Source organism: Astyanax mexicanus, chromosome 18 (assembly GCF_023375975.1).
Source record: "Astyanax mexicanus isolate ESR-SI-001 chromosome 18, AstMex3_surface, whole genome shotgun sequence".
NCBI lineage: Eukaryota > Metazoa > Chordata > Actinopteri > Characiformes > Acestrorhamphidae > Astyanax > Astyanax mexicanus.
In genome coordinates this window covers 6,364,303-6,385,666 of record NC_064425.1, presented here as the reverse complement: position 1 = coordinate 6,385,666, position 21,364 = coordinate 6,364,303, and the positions used below count along the sequence as shown (strand labels likewise).

Sequence of the window (21,364 nt, the reverse complement as noted above, 5' to 3'; positions counted from 1 at the left end):
TTTTTGTGGTTAAATGTGGAACACTATGTTCCTGCCTTCCTGTGTTTATGCTGCAAGTCTGTACAGATCTATCAGGTCAGTTTCAGAGCTTAGTCATGTCCAACCGACTCCTTTAATGAGCATTCTTTGTAGAAGCAGCATGAAAGGCACACGCTTCATCACCAAAACCGGCAGCCTTTTCTTTTAGCTTATTGAAAAACGATGACTGCATGGTTTGTAGACGAGGGCCAAGCAAACAGCAGTCCCTGGAGGAGGTGTTCCAGTCATCAGAGCAGGCTGACACATGGTGAGCCTGTGTCAGTCAGTGATCTCACCTCTCCTCCTCTAGAACAGGGGCTCTCAGCATCTCCTGCAGACACAATCTGCCTCAAGGCCTTACGTGTCATATCCTTTTCTCCCAGAGTTAGGCTGATTCTCACACACCAACACACACATCAGATCTCCTTTACTTCTCAGGCTCTTGATTCACTGTCTGAAACTCTCTGTCTGTGTCTGATCTCTCCTCAGAAACTGTTTGTTATCATAACATTCAGCAGGCACATAGTGGAGCAGATGGTGTCTCTGATCGGGTGAGTAATGGAGTTGTGTGTTTTTTTTTATGAGGAAAATCAGGAGAACCCAGGATTTCTGGCAGGGCTGCAGTTTTCGAATGACTGCAGGAAACAAAAAAAAAACATGAAACCAAAAATAGCAGATGAGAAATATTTAGAAAACAACCACAAAGGTGATGTTATTAGAAACACATTCAACTAGTTTGCGTCCATCCACAACCACAGTATTGCTTTTATAAGTGGAATATCTGTCAATATAATTAATTAGCCATTTTGTTTCATTAAAATTTGTACCAAAAATCTGTAAGATTATATATTTTATTACGAACAAATGCCCATGAGAATAAGATGATAAATTGGTATCCCATCCTAAGGAAATAGCAAATCCATTCTAGGAATATTACAAACAATTCTATTATTCGGTCTCTATTCCCATTAAAACAAGAAAAATTTAGCAGTTCCTACAGCAAATTAATCTTATCAAACTGAATGAAAAGGAGGCTAAAGATTTAGTAGGAATGATTACAATAAAATAAATAAAATTTGTTATAGGGAAGCTAAAAATAAAAAAAAAATCACCCGAAGCAGATAAATTTCCGGGAGATTTTTTGAGTACTTCCAGGCAAAAATTACTCCTCTCTTACATAGATTGTTTAATTATGCTTTAAGAGCTAAAGATCCACCAAAAACATGGGCTAAAGCAATAATTTCAGTCATATACCAAGAAGATAAAGACCCCACAGAATATGTTTCCTCCTATAGGCCAATAAGTTTACTGTTTAATGGCTAGAATATTACAGAAGATTATTAATAAACTTCAATTTCACGTTGAAAAGTTTTTTTTTTGTTAATGTAAATTAATTTAACATGACCGTGGTTCCATTGATTAATGGACTAAACAGGGGAAAAAACGAATGGGATGTATATAATATAATGTATATGTATATAGGCTGTATAGACTGTATATAGTCACTGTCATACAGCAAAACAAATGGCTTCCATTCTCCAAAATGGCAATGTTGCAGAAGATAGTCTGATTTACTTAAATTAAATTTTAAATTAGATTTTAAAACTCTAAATTTTAGCTTAGTAACTGGAATTCTCAGCAAATATATAAAACATTTATTCCAAAAAAAATCTTCATCTTCACAGCAATTTAGAGAAAGGGCAGTGTTGCGTAATATTAGAAATAATAATAACAAAAAAAAGGATTTTTATTTAATCTGGATAATAATTGAGTCCATGTGTACAAAAAGCTGAAGCGGAAAGGATAAAATTTACATTACAGGCTTCTGTAAAATGATCGGCTACTTGCAAAGTATACATCTGATTACATGCATCTGATTGTATTATCTGATTCCTCAAGTGTATGTTGTGCATTGATTAATGGATTTTGGACAAAATCAGATTTTCCTGCAGTAATTTATTGTAGATATCAGATTATCAGGAGCTCCACAAGCTTTTATTCCTGTGAACAACATTTCTGACAATTATTACTTACTAGATCACCTATATCTAGCCTGACTGCAGATCTTTTGTTTCCAATTTGGGTACAAGACAATAAAACATTTATAATTGTCCTATAAAAATAATGATCTTGCAGAAAAAATCTGTAATATCTCTCAGTCCCATGTGGCAAAATGAGCTACAAAGTTTTTACACAACAGCTTTACTGTACTTTTTGCATTTAGACTAGTATTGTGTGCGAGTTGATGAAGTAATAATGAAAAATATATATTTTTTATTATTATAAATAATAATGTTGATGAAGTAAAAGCTTTAACATATAATATGTGTACTATATACTATATACCGAAAAAAAACATGTCACATTTAAAATGATTTGAACATTTTGAGCTTCTTTGTTTTCATTGCTTTTAACTTATCAAAATTTCACCTGTGTGTATTCTGTCATTTCATATTAGATAGATTTCGTATTACATAAAGCAGTGCATAGCGGCATGCATACAGCGAGGCTGTTAAATCACCGCTTAGTATAAACTAGCTTTGCACACATTATTACGGAAAGTAATATTTAACAGCTACAAGAGCTGTTTGCAGATCTTTTCAAGTCAAGTCAAGTAGTTTTATTGTCAATACTGCATATGTACAGGACATACAGAGAATTGAAATTACGTTACTCTCCATCCCAATTTTACAGCAAGTACAGATAATAGATATAATAAAGGAGAATGGGAGACACTATGTGTACAATACAGCAGGGACACAAATAGACCTACATGAGACAAAAACAAGGTGCAGTAGTGTGGGGGAGGAATAGATATATAAATATAAGTAAAAAAAGAAAAAAAAAAAGAAAAAAGAAATGGATATATAATATAAAAGAGTGGGAGACACGATATGTACAATACAACAAGACACAATAAACATACGTAGACGGAAGACAAAAGTGTAATATTGATGGTGATTGAGATGGAATGACAGTAAAAATAGTAAATAACAGTAGTGCAAATATTTTCATTATTATATAAGATCATTATTTTTATAGGAATATATACAGGTGCTGGTCAACGAATTAGAATAATTTGAAATAGTGCAATCATGAAATTCTTTGAATGCATTTTTTGTGCAGAAAGCAAATCAGGTGTTCACCGCACCTGTCCTACTCGTTAGACTAATCACAGAACTCGTTACCTGGAAAAAAATTTGCTCAGCTGAGCTTTCCAAAAGGCCCATTTAGGCCATTTAACTGTGACACTGTTGTTTTATTGAATTAGAATAATGGAGAAACCGTTTCATTGAATTAGAATAATTTTTATTATAATTACAATCATCACTTTCTCAGTATTTTGTGGCTGCCCCCTTGGCTTGTATGACTGCCTGAAGTCTCCGCGGCATCGATTTGACCAGCTTGTCGCAAGTTTCCGCACTCACAGCTTCCCAGGCAGTGGCGATGTTCTGCTTCAGTTGGTCCAGCGTAGTAGGCTTTCTGTCGCGAATTTTCCGCTTGACGATGGCCCAAAGGTTTTCAATGACATTGAGGTCAGGCGAGTTGGCCGGCCATGCCAAAACTTCAAGCTGTTTTTTAGTGAACCAATCTTTGGTCGACTTTGCCGCATGAGCCGGTGCAAGATCCTGTTGAAATATGAAGTCTTCTTCGCCGAACTGTTCCTCAACAGTCGGAATCAGGAACGTTTCCAGAACATCTTGATATACGGCAGCATTGACAGTCTTCTTGAGGAAGCAGAGTTTCCCTACACCTCGAGCGGACATGCATCCCCAGACCATAACGCTCTGGGGAAACTTGACGGATCTTTTCACGCACTCGTGGTTGTAGGTTTCGCCACCACGACGCCAGACACGAGGACCTTGGTCACCGAAGGAGATGCAGAAGCGTGATTCGTCACTGAAGACCACTTTCTGCCAGTCTTCAGCAGTCCACTCGCCGTGTTCTTTGGCCCACTTCAGCCGTTTCTCCATTTGTTTCTTGTTCAGCATCGGTTTTACTGCTGGAACGCGAGATTTGAAGCCGAGTTCGCGCAGACGACGGTAAGTGGTTGATCTGGAGACGTCAGCGCCGGTCTGCTTGTTCCACAAGTCGGTGAGCTCGGAAGTGGACTTGAACCGGTTGCTGACTGCGATCTTTCTCAGCTGCTTGTTGTCGCGAGCAGAAGTTTTTCGGACGCCGGAACAGTTGGTGCGCTTGCTGCAGTTTTTCTTGAGAGCTTTGCAGACGGAAGACTGGCTGATGCCGAGCTGCTCAGCAATTTTAGTTTGGGTTAAGCCTTGTTGGCGAAGGGCTTGAATTTGAGCCACTATTCCGGTTGAGAGGTCGCGCTGCTTACCCATGATTGATTTTACAACTTAGAAATTCTACTCAACCCTGACTTTATACTGCACAGTGAACACTCTTCACAGAAAAAAAAATTCGAGCATTTATTCTAATTCAATGAAACGGTTTCTCCATTATTCTAATTCAATAAAACAACAGTGTCACAGTTAAATGGCCTAAATGGGCCTTTTGGAAAGCTCAGCTGAGCAAATTTTTTTCCAGGTAACGAGTTCTGTGATTAGTCTAACGAGTAGGACAGGTGCGGTGAACACCTGATTTGCTTTCTGCACAAAAAATGCATTCAAAGAATTTCATGATTGCACTATTTCAAATTATTCTAATTCGTTGACCAGCACCTGTATTATGTTTTATTGTCTTGCATCCAAATTGAAGCAAATGATATGCAGTCAAACTCGATATAGATGATCTAGCAGGTAATGAAGGTCAGAAAAGTTGCTCTTAGGAATGTACGCTTGTAGAGCTTTTGATAATCTGATATCTACAATAAATTAGTGCAGTAAAATCTGATTTTTTTTTTTTCAATAATCTAACCAATGTATTAACATACGACTTGAGTAATCAGATCATGGGAAAGTCTGGGTTTTTTATGAGTCAAGCATAATCAGATGTGAAGTTTGCAACCAGCCAATAATCTCACAGAAGCCTTTTTCACAGAAGTTTTAAACTTCCTGCCTCAGCTTTCCAGGCAAATAAGAATCTATTTTTTTTTATTATCAATAAAATATGATGCAACACAGCCTTTTCACTAAATTGTTGTGAAGATGAAGATATATTTTTTTGGTACAAGAAAGAGAAATCCAGTTGCTAAGCTAATATTCAGTTATTTAAATCTGAGTGTCCACAATATCTCAATTTTTCAAAAATATATTTGTTTTCACTATTGATGTTCATTATAAACATGAATTAAAGGCTAGCAAAGCAAAGTCTTGAGTTGAGCTTGAGTTACTTAAAGAAAGCACATTTTCACTTTTCCTTTGCTTTGTGAGCTTTGAATAATTAAAAACTCTAAAAATGAGCCCCGATTTGATCCAAATCCTACAGTTTATTTATTTACATTTTATTTATTTAGATTTTTTTGTGGTCTACGTCTAATAATCAGAATCACTTTATTTTGCCTATTGACAAACATTACACTATGAAAAAAGGTACAATAAACAATAAATAGAATACGAATATAGTTAAAATAGTACTAAAGGAATAAAGAGCACATACTGAAGAGCAATATAAGCTTAGAGATTAAATAAATTAAATAAAATAAAATAAAATAAAAATTAGAACTGTACACATATGAATTGACATAATAAAAATTGACTAGACCGACCAGACCAGACCTTGTTGAGGTGTTTGCAGGCGCTGTGCAGGCGCTTGCAGATCAATGAACTCTTTAATGATGTGTAGCTCTCTTTCATTTTGAAAGTTTGTTTGCTTTTCATGCAATTCTGTTCCCACAGCAGTGGTCAGACCCTTCTGAATCATCAGCTCATCAGAGCTGTGAGCTCTTTTCCTTCAGAGCAGATTTTAACACTAATAGGGTAGTGTAGCTGAACCGTCTGGTTTTCAGTTGACTGAACTGAAGGCCATTTAAGGAGATGACTGGTGGTTTAGTGAGAAGTAGATGGAGGTGGTGGCAGCTGTGTGATCAACCACAGTCTGCTGAAATTAGGATGGGTGGAATTAAAATTGAACTGGAATTCTTTTTTTTATTTTTTATTTATTCATAATTAAGACCATGCATCTTTCATGATAGAAATCAAGGACGCAGTGGAATGTAGTGAGTAAATTTGATTAAAGGAAAGTGGTGAGACGTGGTGAGCGTGCTTGATTGTTTGACGTAGAAAAAAAAGAAAAAAAAAAAAAAGAAAATGAGGTCTGGGTTGGGTCCTTAACCACTGGGTCTTTGGTTCTGGTGGGTAGTCTGGGGGGTGAATGAGTCGCGTTATGACTAATCGAGATTTCTTTGGTTCTTGTCTTTCAAAGATTTATGGATTTTCTTTTTATATAGATTTGCCAACTTCACAAGAAAGATCAGCAGATTTTTGTCATTTTTAGACTCCTCAGACTCCTCAAACAACTCCCTACTGGGTTTCAGCACATGATGCATCAAATGTAATCCATAAAAAAAACCATAATGCTTGTAATGAATTACTGATTCAATGAGTTTCCACAATTTAATATAATATATATATAAATTATAAGAGACCACTTAAAAATAAGTTTCTTTGGTTTTACCAAATTCAAAACCTCTGGAATATAATTAAGAGTAAGATAGATGATCACGAGCCATCAAACCAAACTGAACTGCTTAAATTTTTGCACCAGGAGTAAAGGCATGAAGTTATCCAAAAGCAGTGTGTAAGACTGGTGGAGGAGAATATGCCAAGACAAATGAAACCTGTGATTAAAATCCAGGGTTGTTCCACCAAATATTGATTTCTGAAATCTAAAAATTTTAAACTTCACATTTTCTACAAATAAATGCTCTAAATGACAATATTTTAATTTGGAATTTAGGAGAAATGTAGTCAGTAGTTTATAGAATAAAACAACAATGTTCATTTTACTCAAACATAAACCTGTAAATAGCAAATTCAGAGAAACTGATTCAGAAACTGAAGTGCTCTCCTAATTTTTCCCATCCATCCATAACAAATCCACTGATCTAAAACACCATCTTAAGGCTTGTGCTAAAGCTCGTAGTGTACAATAGATGCGTGTCACCAGCAGACACTCCTTCAAACCTGGGCGGTTCTTCTCATGCTGCTGATGACACAATATCGACTCACTTCCTGATTAATAGCTTCAGACCAGTTCCAGCAGGAAGCTCAGTAATATAAGTGAGGGTTCAAAGATCTGCTCTCCAGTCTGCTGTGGCACCTCAGCCAGAGCGCTCGTATAGCATATAGCCTGAGCTACGAGTGGACGGCCTTCAGCATCGTGTCTGGGTAAGTCCTCTGTGGCCTAATGCAGTGTGTTGCGGTTCATTCACAGGGCCATACCCGGGGTCGGAGCCTCCCTGCAGAAGCCTTTCCGGGAGTATCTGGAAGCCCAGAGAACAAAGCTTCACAACCCAGTTGGAGATGGCACACCTGCGGTAAGAACCTGGCTGCTTTTCATTTATGGTTACATTTCCTTTATAATAATTTTAGTCTTTAGACTGTAATTGGACTCTTCTCTTGGAAGAGGAAAGGGTTGTTGCTTGCTTGTTCCACATTTTAAAGCAGGTTTTAGTTTTGTTTTCAGTTTAAGGTTTTTCATTGTAGTGAGGCAAGAGGCCAAGGGCTGTATTAGAAATGTAGATGGTAAGGGTTTTTGAAATGAACACAGTTTATGGGCAGTTTTTTAAGCCTAGATATTAAGCCTAGTCCTTGATTAGATTCAATTTTCTTTTAAATGGAGATTCTCCATTTAAAAAGCTTAAATGTTCAGTACAAAGGTGCTTTATCTCTTATTTCAGTTTGTTAGAAGGAAGAACAATGCAAATATTTAATCAAAATTAAATTCTCATTAAGGGATTAAGAGAGAAAATTTGTTGTACAGTTCCTTGTTAGTGTAGTATTATCTCCTTTTCTTGGCTTGCTTTTGATATTTCATTGACTAGAAGAAGGAAGTTGGCTTGTATGGGATTTTTAAGATGGTTTTAAAATGGTATTAAGATTAGCGGCTTATAGAACAAAAACAAAACAAAAAATCACAGTTTTATGGTATTACACTTTAAGATATTTAGCAGTTTAGTAAAAATCTGGCTATGCACACATGATTACAGAAAGTACTATTCAACAGCTACAAGTTTTTTCTGTAAGATATATATATATATTTTTTGTATATAAATGTTTATTGTCTTGCATTCATATTGAAGGCAAATTATACACAGCCAGACTCAATATAGGTGATCTGATACAGCAATTAAATAAAAAAGTAATGAAAATCAGAAATGTCAGTTTCTCACAGGAATATATGCTTGTGGAGCTTTTGATTTTAGCAATAGTTCCTCTTTTTGTTCCTATTATTTGCTTTATTTTTATTTAATACATTGTTTTTTTTAAGTGATTGAGCAAAAGCTTTTAAAAGTTTTTAAAGCTCAAAACTTTTTTTTTTTTCAAATTTATTCATTTTAAATAAAATTTGAAAAGAAAGACAAAGCACATGAGATGAAGCTCTGTTTGAACTATTTCTTTTCATATCAGAATTATCTTTATTTTTATCTTTATGGATTTATCTGCTTAATTCATTCTTACATTAACCGATTGAAGGATTTGACTTTTAAACTGGAGGGATTTTTTGATCAGTTGCATTTTGTGCCAATTCCAGTATTAAGCAAATTTTATACCATAATATACCGAACAATAGTTTATTGCTGCAACCCTATAATACACTGAGGGTGTTCTCCCCCACACCCCCCCCTCCACCTCCCCCCCATGCAGCCCAGCAGTTGTGTAGATCTGTAGATTTGAGTTGTAATTAGTTGGTATTGTTGTTAACAAAATAAATACAATCTACTACTGCGGTCTATAGTGTTTTTAAGTCACTTTGTGAGACTATAATGTACTTTTTTAATCCTTGTATTGGTTTAGTAACCCTGTTTCTTTGTCTGTTCTGTGCAGGGAGAGAGCTGGCTGTCCTGGGTTTTTGAGAAAGTGGTTCTGGTCATGGTCTGCTACTTCATTCTCTCCATCATAAACTCCATGGCACAGAGTTACGCCAAGCGGCTCCAGCAGAGGAAGTACTCTGAGGAGAAAACCAAGTGATATAAAACTCGTATAACCCACAGTAACCCATCTCAGGCTCCCGCTGCGGAAGCTAAGAAACATTTAACCTGAAACGGCTAAATGAGCACTAATTTATTTGTGCTTAATCTGTGTACAATTACGTTGGATCTTACTTTTTGTTGTTTTGGTTTGTTGTCCATTTGTCTGTAGCATTTAACTATTAAAATCAGATGTTCTAAATGTGTGATTTTTACCTCTACAGAGACGAAAGCAGTCTAGCAAAGACTGTGAGCAGTTAATACTTGTTGCAATGCCTTATGCAACATTGCAGGGTCATGCTTCCATTGAAGTGAATACAGTTCTAGTACAGTTCTAATCACTAGAATGACTTGATTGATTGATGATTGATTATTTAATTTCTACAGTGGCCGTGTGGATGGGCAGGGTAGGTCTTTTTTTTCTTTTCTTTTTTTTGTTCTGTGATTGTATGTTAAGATGTTGAGTGCTGATGCAATGGATGTCTTCAGGGACAGCTTTCTTTAATTTCTTTTTTTTTTCTTTTGTTGTTTTTTTTTTAACCACAAATCTGATGTCATTTTCTCTTCGTTTGTTATACAAAAACGACAGCAATATATCGAAAGAACAGATATCCTTTTAGAACAGAATTAATCGTTTGCACATTGTGTAAATAATCCGTGTCTTAACATAGATGTGCATATAGATAGATTTATTCACATTAAAAAAAAAAAAAAAAAAAGATCTTGTACTCAAATAAAATAAAAAATACAAAACAAGCTATTATTTTAACCTGGTAAAAAAAAACGTAAGACTTGCTGTACATATAAGACATATAAGATTTTTCCTCATGCCCTCATCAGCTGCCTAAGTCATTCTGGTCTGAGTTTTCTGTCTGAATTTTGTTGTGTGTAGATGAATCTCATAGCTTTTTCATAGCTACTGTTGACTTATTTCTGTTTGACATTAAATTGGATTAATAAGATCGTTTTTGTTATACTTGCTTTGAGCTCGAAATATGTTTTATAAAAATCTCATCTGCCTTGGACTGTAAATTCCTCTCTGAAGGCTGCCATTGAAGAAAATGTATCTTTTAAGGTTTTCCAGCATTTAAGGTAAGTTTAATGTATAAAATATACTAATATCTGATTAATCTTATTGTTTAACATCCCAGGAATGAAGATTTCTCAATGTACTTTTGATCATTTTATGAAATATGATTTGTAGTAGGATTGTACTAGAGAATTGCTAGCAGACACACTATCCAGTTATACTAATATCTGATTAATCTTATTGTTTAATGACACAGGAATGAAGATGTCTCAATGTACTTTTATGGGTTATTTTATGGACTATGATTTGTAATAGTAGTAGTAATAGTAGTAGTGGTGAGATTGTACTATAGGATTGGTAGTATGCCCTGTATGTGATATATTATACATTGATATTGCTGGTAGATACACTAGCCAGTTGGAATCTGATTAATTTTCTAGGTAGATTTAAAGAAATAAAGCTGTGTTTCATTATTTATTATCGTTTTATCACCTGCTCTGCTCTGTTTCCTCACTGTTCCATCATGTCAGGTAGCTTATCAGACTGGTGTTGGCTCTGAAATCGAAAGGCGACAACAGTCTGTAGGCTGGCTGAAATGCTGGGTTGATCCTCTCAGATGGTGTGAATGTAAAGCAGGATGTGCTTCTTCTCCAGATTCAGATGATTTGATTTGTTTCAGACGTGTCTTCCTGTCTACACAGCTCTGTCTGGAGGGTCTGGGTGATTTCCCAAAACCGTCCACATCATCATCAGTTCAACTTCCGGAAAGTCCCTTAAACTGGAAGCCAACTTTCCTGTTTGTGCTATAATGCTTATATAAAAACAAATAATTCTCATATGTTTTAGTTTTTAGTGTTTAGTCTATTTAATTACATTTTATCTTTAGAGTTAAATCTTGAAAATATATCAGATTTGTCTTTGTTTGTATGGGAGGAATGGGGAAAAAACAAATCAAAAATAAAAGTCTCAGTTCAACAACCCGTGTTCTTGGAAATAGCAGTCACATTGCTTCCAGTTTTTTTTTCCTCATATTCTCTTTTTAAAGGTGTATAAAATTGGCCTTCTGAATACAACTGAATCCAAGGTAACTCAATGGTTTCTTCAGCCATGGAGTCACCACTTGGTAATAACTTGCTTTCTGACAAGCAGCCAGAAATATATTTAATATCTTACATTCACATATAATTCAATGACGCCTCTGTATTAATACCCAAGGCCTTGAATATTAATCCCAGTCACAAAAGGTTTAATTTTTGGACGACACAGAACTAACATAAGCACAATATACCTACAATTCCAATGACCCGCACTCTCTCTAGCAAGGAAATGGGAGTCTCACCTAGCCTGGATTTTGATCTTTGGTGGTATAAAATTAATTCTTCCTGCAAAAAACAAAAACAAAAAAAGACCTCAGACTTTAAAATATTGTGTATACCCCTTACTCAATTTCTGTTTGCATCGTTGTATAATTGTTTAAAAACATTTAAAACCTATATGTCAAATTCAAAGTAGTATTTAGATGTTTTTTTTTTTTTTTTTGCTAAAAAAAATTGACAAAAAAATTGTATCATATTACAGTGGGGCAAAAAAAGGATTGTCAGCCATTTATTGTGCAAGTTCTCTACCTAGATGAATAACTAACTTCATAATAGGTCCCCTTCAACTATGAAAGACAAAATGAAAATTCAGGAAATTCTTTTTAAAGAATTTATTTGTAACTTATGGTGGAAAATATGTATTTGATCTGTATCAAAAGTTCAACTCGGTCCTTTGTAACATAATCCTGTTGCCAATGAAAGAGGTAAAATGTTTCCTGCAAGTCCTCATCAGATTTGCACACACTGTAGCTGGAATCTTGGCCAATTCCTCCATGCAGATGTTCTCTGGCGCAGTGATGTTTTGGGACTGTCACTGAGCAACAAAGAATTTTAACTCAATCCTCACATTTTCTATGGGGTTGAGGTCTGGAGACTGGCTAGGCCACTCCAGGACCTTGAACAGTCATTGCTTTTTTATGGAACCACTCCTTCATTGCCTGAGCGCTGTGTTTGGGATCATTGTCATGCTGGGAGACCCAGCCACTAGGGTTGCCACCTTTCAGAATTACAAATAAGGGACGCCACCACGTCTCCTCTGGGCCATATCCACCACAGGCCCGACACCCGCAGCAGTTTTATTTCGTACTGGTGTTTTTAGTCACTTATTATATTTTATGTAATGATCACTGGACACTTTATTATTTTTTTTTAAATATAAAGATTTTGACACAAAATACACAGAAATCTGTACAAAAAAATGTAACGTAAGAAGTAATTTCCTATATATATATATATATATATATATATATATTTTTTTTTTTTTTCCTGTGTATTTTGTGTCAAAATGTTTATATTTGTGAGGAATACACTCTCCAGTGATCTCCCGGAGACATTGTGGAGGTATATGTATAATATTAAAAAACGTTTATTATTTATACTCTTACACACAGTGGAGCAGAGCAGAGGGAGGCAGGGTTTAGTGTTGGTGTGGGAGTGACAGACATGTGGATTGGACATTTATGGAAATACGGAACAAATCGCATCTCTTATTGGTTTAATACAGGTCGCAACATTTAGTTGCCAAATAAAGGACGATTCTGTATTTTACGGGGCGGGTGGCAACCCTGCCAGCCACGTCCCATCTTCGATGCTCTCACTGAAGGAGGTTTTGGCTTAAAATCTTACCATACATGGCCAGGTTCATTCTTCCCTAAACACGGACGGATTACGATGTTTCCACCCCCATGCTTCACAGTAGGTATGGTGTTCTTGGGATGCAACTCAGCATTCTTTTTACTTTAAACAAGACTAATTGAGTTTTTAACAAAAAGAGAATATCTGATATGATATTCTCCTAATCTTCTTTTGGATCATCCATTTGCTCTCTGGCAAACTTCAGACTGGCCTGGACAAATACTGGCAATGCAGGATTTGAGTCAATCTCAGCATAGTTGGTGCATTACTGATGGTAGCTTTTGTTCCTTCTGTCCCAGCTTTCTGCAGGTCATTCATCTGGTCTCTCCTTGTAGTTCTAGGATCTTTGCTCACCATTCTCATGGTCATTTTAACCCCACGAGAAGAAAGCTTATATGGGGTCCCAGATCAAGGGAGATAATCAGTGGTCTTGTATGTCTTCCATTTTCTTAACATTTATTCCCACAGTTAATTTAATCACACCAACCTCATAGATAGTAGATGCACTCTTCCCAGACTGGGGCAGGTCTACAGTTTTCTTCCTGTTGTCCTTTGACAAGCTCTTTGGTCTTGGCCATGGTTGAGTTTGGAGTGTGACTGGAGAGGTGACTTTTATACAGATAACGAGGTCAAACCGGTGCCATTAATACAGGTAACAAGTGGAGAATAGAAGAGCTTCTTAGGCTATGTTCACATTACAAGCCCCATTGCTCTAATACGATTTTTTGACCAATCTTGACAGTTCACATTCACAAATATAAGTGATCTGTATCTGTGTGTAATGTGAACGAATCCACACCAACAACAACAAAAACTCATATTAGAGAGGCGAGAGACTCGTAGCTTTATAAAGGGAAATGGATGAGTTAGCAGCTCATATGTGGAGCATCTTTTGCTGGAGTGGAGAGTAAACAAAGTTCATGCTCAGGTTGAAGAGGTGAAATAAGGCCAGGTGGTTTGCTTTTGCTGTTTTTGCATCAATAGCTGCACCAAGAGATGTGTGGGTACGAGAGAGAAGCACATAGCGCTAATGCTAATGTGTAAAAGCAAAAAGACGCATGAATTCAGATTTGACCGTTTACATTGATGTCACATGTTCCTAGATCAGGTACGTATCCGATTTAGGACACAATATGAAAGTGACTCAAATTTGATTGGAAAAAATCAGATTTGCCAAGTTCACACAGCCGTAAAAAATCTAACCTGAGCCACATTGAGCCAAAAAATCTGATTTGAGTCATCTCAAACTGCGAATGTGAAAAAAGTTAAAGAGACAGAAATCTAGTTTGTTTTTGTATTGACCAAATACTTATTTTCCACCAGAACTTATAAATTATTTAAAAATCCTTTTCTCATTTTGTCTCATAGTTGAAAACTATATGATGAAAACTACAGACCTTTCTCATCTTTCCAAGTAGGAGAACTTCACAATCAGTGGCTAACTAAATATTTTCCCCCCACTGTATATTTAACACACAGCATAAACAAAGCCTTAAGGAAAAATCCATTAGGAAGTAAAAGCAAACTTCTCTATTAACTCTTTCAGACCCTGCATCAATTACAATGGACAGAACACTGAGACCTGTTGTCCTAAAGGATAGATCATAAACCAGCCAATGAGACAGTGGTTTAGCCCCACCCACTGCACTGGCCAAAAAAAAAGAATCAGCAACTCAGACATTGGGGAATGTCAGCACTACAGAACAAAGGAATGTACACAGTAAATGAACACAGTTTTGAGAAAGTATATATTAATTTAATTATATATATTGCATTTTCTGGTTCAATACGTTTATGTTTCACATTTAAAAGCCGTAAGAGTGGGATGTATAAGTTCATTTTTTGACATGACAACAATTCAAAGATGAGAATAGCTGGAGATGATCTGTTCCAACGTTGTAAAACTGTCAAGAAAATCATCTTCTGAAATTCCAAATTTTGTATATTGATGCATGTATGCCCTGTGGAGGAAAAAATATATAGAAAATCTCTTTTTTAAGCACATTCATATTACAAGCTTTTACCCAAGAAACTGATATGATTCTATGCATTATATGCAACAATATGGTAGTACATTCTTTATCTCACCTAGATACAAACATGTTCCAAGCCTTCCTAACCATGTTATCCAGAGGTTTCAACAAGGACTGGCTGTTGCTGACTAAAGAGGCAGATTTCTCATAACCGTTAAATGGCACCGGCGAGTTCCACAAGCTGAAAGTGCCATCTGGTGGAAGCCAAGGCACATACAGGGCAGGGTCTTTAAAAGCACCTGTTGGTCCAAACAAGGTCCGTATATTAATTTTAAATATAGATATGGATGATACAGATGACTGTGCATTATCTTGGCTCTAACTCTAACTAATTTCATTTTTGTTTATTTAGGATACTTAAATTAGGACAACCACATCCTAAAATACAAAACATTGTAAAACACAGAATAAAATGCATATGTATAAAATAATAAAATATACTTAAAAAGGGTGAAAACAAACAAATAACAGACCAGGATCTAATCAAAGGGGTAAAAGAAAATCCCATTCATTACTCTGTAGGTAGAAGCATAGATACTAGTGCTTAAAATACTTCTGTATTAGTTGTATTAGTATCAAACTCAAGCTTTTTACTCTTTAAGTACAAGTGTAAAAGTACTCATTTCAAAACTATTTAAAGTATAAAAGTAAAATAAAAAGTAAAGTCATAATGATTATAATGTTATGTTAAAATGTTAATGTACATAATATATTTTGGGATGCACTAGGCTCCTTAGTGTTTAAACTGCATATATGCCTAATGAAAATGAATGTATTTTAGTAGAATGTAAATATATTAAAGAAGCTTAGTTAAACTGGAGATTGTCAGGAGTGTGCAGGTGTGATGGATCACAGTATACACCAATAGGGAGTCGGAATGGTATATGTTTATTCTTCTCTACATCCAATCACAATCAGATTCACTCTATCTGGATGAAATGAATGTTTTTAAAATGTAAGGAGTAGAAAGTTCAGATAATTGTGTGTAAATGCAAAAAAGAATTACTCCAGTAGGGTATAGATAACCAGCATTTCTACTAGGTAATGAAGTATTTGTACTTTTTAACTTGACTCCTCTGGATCTTGGTCTACTTGCCTGCATCAGCACTGGAAACATCTTTCCCCCTCAGTATCATAAGGTTGGCAAGTGATCTGTTAAAACCCATTTGTCCAGTTCTAACACTGTCGCCTCGAGATGACGGCACACACACTTTCCAATCAATACCTAAAAGAAAAATGATTTTGATTACACCTTCAGGTAAATAAGGCAGGGATATCTTTTTAATTAGATTTTTAGTTAGTACTCAAATCAATAGTCTGTTATTGGTCACATGTCCTAATAAACACTCTGCCGTGTGAGTAACGAGCACCAACCTTCCTCCATCCTGGCATTGGCAATAAGCATTTGTCTTAAATGCTTAAGAAGTCCAGGCCACGTGTACGCACTGTAGGCCAGTGAGGTATGAGACATTTGAGGAATGTTGCAAAGGCTTAGCAGCTTATATTCAGGGTGACAAACCAGGGAACTCAGTAATTCACCTGAAAAAAGCAGAAGTATCAGAGGACTTACAGTAATTCAGTAATTATTTACTCACACATTGAAATACAGCTCTGAAAAAAATTAAGAGACCACTTCAGTTTTTGAATCAGTTTCTCTGATTTTGCTATTTATAGGTTTATGTTTGAGTAAAATTAACACTGTTGTTTTATTCTATGAACTACAGACAACATTTCTCCCACATTCAAAATAAAAATATTGTCATTTAGAGCATTTATTTACAGAGAAATTTATGAGAAATGGCTGAAATAACAAAAAAGATGCAGAGCTTTCAGACCTCAAATAATGCAAAGAAAACAAGTTCATATTTATGTTCAAGTTGTAAGAATTCGGAAATTAATATTTGTTGGAATAACCCTCGTTTTAATCACAGTTTTGCATTTTGGCATGTTCTCCTCCATGAGTCTTACACACTGCTTTTGGATAACTTTATGCCTTTACTCCTGGTGCAAAAATTCAAGCAGTTCAGTTTGGTTTGATGGCTTGTGATCATCCATCTTTCTCTTGATTATATTCCAGAGGTTTTCAAGTTGGTAAAATCAAAGAAACTCATCATTTTTAAGCGCTCTCTTTTTCTTTTTTTCCCAGAGCTGTAAATTATTGTGCTTTATTGTCTGTGCTTTTTAATAAAATAAGAAGAAATAGCACACATGCACAGGGGTAAGACTGTAATACCTATTGGGTTTCTGCTGTAATTTGAAGGCGAATCTCCAGTATAAGCGGGCTGCAGCACACTACCAAGCTGGTGAGCAATCACCTTATTAATATCCCCAATGGAGATGTGCTTGATATTCATCAGCCGGCTGCAGATTTTATGAACAGTGTCATTCTCATGAACCACAAGGGCGTCAGACAGCTGGTAGAGCCGCGACAGCGTAAGAACTGAATTATAGTTCTGCACAATCACCTGTTAAAAAAAAAAAATTAAAATGACTGTCTGTTTCATGAAGTGTCTCCAGTGTCTCTGTATTGCACTCTACAGAGAGAAACACATTATTTACCTCTCCTGTTCCATACGGCCATGTCAGGTGATTAAGAATAAAGGCCTGAGGATACATGTCTCGCAAACACTGTGTGACAAAGGTCCCTACTCCGGACCCTGTACCCCCTGCAACGCTCATCATAGCAAAGATCCCTGCTAGACGATCACAGCGCTCCACCTCTCTCCGGACCAGATCCTCCACAGATTCTTTATGGCGTGGCCCATGCACACAATATCTACAGAACAACACAAAAAATAATAAAAAGCAAACATGATGAACATATTGTGCAATATTGTGCATTGTATAAAGTCATACTGTCAAACAGACAGTATTATAATATCTACAAAAATTTCTGAAATCATATTCTTAAACCTCAAAAATTAGGGTCTCTTCTTAAAAAAAAAAAAAAAAAAAATACTATAATTGTCTCCATTAAATTCTATGTGTACTAAATAATAAGGTCACTAATGATGTTAAACACATTTAAAAATACTGGCTGTGTCACAATTGGGCACTACATATGCATACAATATAAAAGGTATTTACTATATACTAATCTTAATATTGCAATATTAGCAGACAAAGGTGTATAATATTTAAGTACAACTTTACTATTGTACTTAAGTACTAATATGCTCTACCTGTACTGTACTGGAGTATTATTTTACTCCACTACTATACTTAAGTACTAAATTGCTGTATCTGTATCTACTGGAGTATTATTTTTACTTTACAATGATACTTAAGTACTAAAATGCTGTATCTGTATTTACTGGAGTATTATGTTTACTACACTACTGTACTTAAGTAATCAAGCTGATCTTTTAAGAAGACCTTGCTGCTCCCGATCTGCTTTCACTCTGAGAATAAATAAAACAGAAGGCTAGACTAATAAACTTTGATACAGAAATGACTGCCTCCTGTCTAAGTAGGGAGCACTTTTTCTTTTACAGACACAGCCTTTTCACTTTTTGCACTGCATTACAAGATAATAACTAATGAAACCATTAAAAAAAAAATATTGACTCCAAGTATATCTTGGTTATATGTGAATACCTACTTTGATATTTTTATCTGTACAAACTTAAACTAGTTAGTAAAAGTAATTGCACCCACTGTGTTCTTACCCATTTGCCCAGTTGTTTCCAGAACCCTGCTTTTGGCAGAAGTGTGCTTTCTCCCCGTATCTCCACTTTCCAGATTTTGATGCCTTTGCTACGGCTTGTGAAATCACCTTGGGTTCCATGTCAACCAGGACAGACCGAGCCACCAGCACTAGAAGACAAAAACAAAAACTGTATCAGAGATGTTCTGAAGTATGGTATTAACTAGTGCTTCTTGTACTTATTACTTTTACTCAAGTGTAACTGGAAAATAGTTTACTTTTTAATGTAATGTGTATGCTAAACGTACAAATAATAAAAAAAACTATATATTGTAACTATTGTAGAGTAACTATTCGCACCTTTCAGATTTGAGCTTCAGCATTTTATTTTAGACCAACATGATTCAAAAAAGAGGACCAAGAGTCTAAGGTGCATGAGTTCTTATGCTAAAAAAATATTAAATGTGCGATTCCTTCAGTTCTATAAGAACTCAAATAGTTTTTAACATAGTTATTGCACTTACTAACTCTGTATACACTTACAGTACTTCTACTTAAAATGTATACAGAGTGTATACAGTGGTGCTTGAAGGTTTGTGAACACCCTATACTTCTGCATTAATTTGACCCAACTACCATCAGATTTTTACACAAGTTCTAAATATTTAAAAAAAATAATAATGTAAATTAAAACCAAATCCAACAAATGAGACAAAAACGTGCTGTAAGATTTTACAGGAAAACTTTGCACTGACTTTGGACTTGATAAAACACAGTGGATCAACACCAGCAGATGACATGTCTCTCCAAACCATCACTGATCATCAGTAATTTTTACATTTTATTTGTAAATCAAGGGAGCAGAGTCTGGAGGAAGAGTGGAGAGACACACAGTCCAAACTGCTTGAGGTCTAGTGTGAAGTTTCCACCAATCAGTGATGGTTTGGAGAGACATGCTGATCATCTGCTGGTGTTGATCCACTGTGTTTTATTATCAAATCTAAAGTCAGTGCAGTTTTGCTTTCCCACAAAAAAACAGCACTTCATGCTTCCCTCTGCTACTGACAACTTTTATGGAGATGTGGATTTCATTGTCCAGCAGGACTTGGCACACTGCCCACCCTGCCAAAAGTACCATTTGGTCTTATATAATATATAATTCTAATTGTCTGGGACACTGATTTTTAGATTTTCATAATCATCAACAATAAAAGAAATAAACGCTTAAAATAGATCACTCTGTGTGTAATACTTGATATTTTAAGAAGCATTAGTAAATGTAAAGATGTACAATCTTCATTATCCCACTTTTTTGATTTACCTCCATCTGAAGTCTCCCAGAAAAACCTCTCACGGCTGCTTTCCTGGTAAGTTTTTCTACCAGCTCCAGTAGAGTCCTCATAAACAGTGCTAAAGAGTTCTGGCCCGATCTGATTTCCACACTGACCCAACTGTACTGTTACTACAGACATAGCTCAGCTAACCTGTAACTAACATTCACACACAGATACAGAGCTTTACCTTCATCTACACACTGCTGTAATCCCACACACTCAGAGAACATCTCACAGAGAGTCTTATAATACCAGAGCTGAGCTGGTCTGGCAGTAAACACGTGTATTTAGGTTGATTTGAGCAGTAACCGCTTCAGCAGGTCGTTCAGTCTGTAGCTAAGCGTGCTACCGGTAGCCTAGCAGCAGCAGTTAGCGTTAGCTGTGGTCGAGTCTCTGCAGGTTCTGCTGTATTATTAATAATAATTAACGATAGCTAAGCTAGCTATGTTAGCTACTTCCTCCACGTTGGCGCCCGGTTAAACCTACATTTCTCACAGCGGAATGTCTGATAGTGGTTCTGGTGCAAAACTACGGGCAGTTAACAAGATAAATACAAAAAATAAAACGGTAAACTCCGGTTCTGAATCTGCTGCCTTCCCTGTCAGCTCTCAGCTAGTTTCATATTTCCCTCCTCCGGAAGTGACGTAACAGTATTTAATGCTGCTCTAAAAGCTCCAGTAAAACACCGTATAAAAGAATAGGAAAATAAATAATTACTTGAGCGTTTACAATCAGCTTTTTATATAACTTACTTGAGCATTTTATTAAAAAATAATATGATTAAAAGGGTACTCACGGCACTTCCTGCTTTCCTTTGCTGACAACTTTTATGGAGAAGTGGATTTCATTTTCCAGCAGGACTTGGCGCACTGCCCACACTGCCAAACGTACCAATTGATCTTTTATAATATTCTAATTTTCTGGGACACTGATTTTTTTGGGTTTTCATTGGCTGTAATGATCCTATAGTGATGCTCTCCGAATGTTCAGTAACGTTATACGTCACCTGAGGGACTTTGCGATTTAAATTACAGAATGGAGTGCTCTAAGGAACTTTATACAGCTTTTAATGGGTCTGTGACACATATATCAGCATAGGCTCTTTTGGTTTAAAATATATTGGGTATAATCAATATAATAGCAAATTCATTTTCGTTATGTACAATGTTTTTTGACATCTCTATATACACACACAGTTCAGTCAGAATATTATGACCACCCTGATAGCAAAGAATGTTAATGTTTTGGTTGCATTACATATTTTATGATGATGATAAAAAAACACCCATAATACAACCTTTTTTAAACATTGCCTAGTAGGCGGCATCGGCTAATGTTGAAATTCTGACAGTGTATAAATGTTCATTTAAAGGTTTTAAATGGTTAAGGATCTAAATCTACTCTTACAATGCTTTTAGGTGAAAAGTGCTCCCTACAAAAAAAAAAAAAAAATATATATATATATATATATATATATATA

The 21,364-nt window shown here is 35.8% G+C and overlaps 2 protein-coding genes across 5 annotated transcripts in view; one reads left to right on the top strand and one right to left on the bottom strand.

Annotated features, from left to right (window-relative positions):
* The window catches only part of vmp1 (vacuole membrane protein 1), a 46,351-nt gene extending 36,280 nt beyond the window's left edge, over positions 1-10,071 (top strand). The window contains exons 10-12 of one of the 2 annotated variants that reach the window (XM_049467102.1): positions 508-569; positions 7,354-7,456; positions 8,967-10,071. In XM_049467102.1, the coding sequence (XP_049323059.1) occupies positions 508-569; positions 7,354-7,456; positions 8,967-9,110 (309 nt within the window). In that variant the 3' untranslated portion in view covers positions 9,111-10,071. The remainder of the gene's footprint in view (positions 1-507; positions 570-7,353; positions 7,457-8,966) is intronic. The other variant, XM_049467103.1, reaches the window with a different exon arrangement.
* A 4,544-nt stretch (positions 10,072-14,615) lies between these two features.
* On the bottom strand, positions 14,616-21,024 carry tubd1 (tubulin, delta 1). 3 transcript variants are annotated; one of them, XM_022674351.2, is made up of 9 exons: positions 20,137-20,532; positions 19,872-20,040; positions 18,573-18,720; positions 17,464-17,680; positions 17,138-17,369; positions 16,279-16,443; positions 16,001-16,129; positions 14,960-15,143; positions 14,616-14,832 (listed from the first exon to the last, which is right to left on the bottom strand). In XM_022674351.2, exons 2-9 carry the CDS (start codon positions 20,020-20,022, stop codon positions 14,730-14,732), a joined length of 1,329 nt encoding a protein of 442 aa, XP_022530072.1. In that variant the 5' UTR covers positions 20,023-20,040; positions 20,137-20,532; the 3' UTR covers positions 14,616-14,729. The 3 variants fall into 3 exon arrangements, with proteins under 3 accessions (XP_022530072.1, XP_049323300.1, XP_022530066.1); XM_049467343.1 differs by lacking the exons at positions 19,872-20,040; positions 20,137-20,532 and adding an exon at positions 20,681-21,024; XM_022674345.2 differs by having other exon boundaries at positions 19,872-20,531.
* Positions 21,025-21,364: the final 340 nt, after the last annotated feature.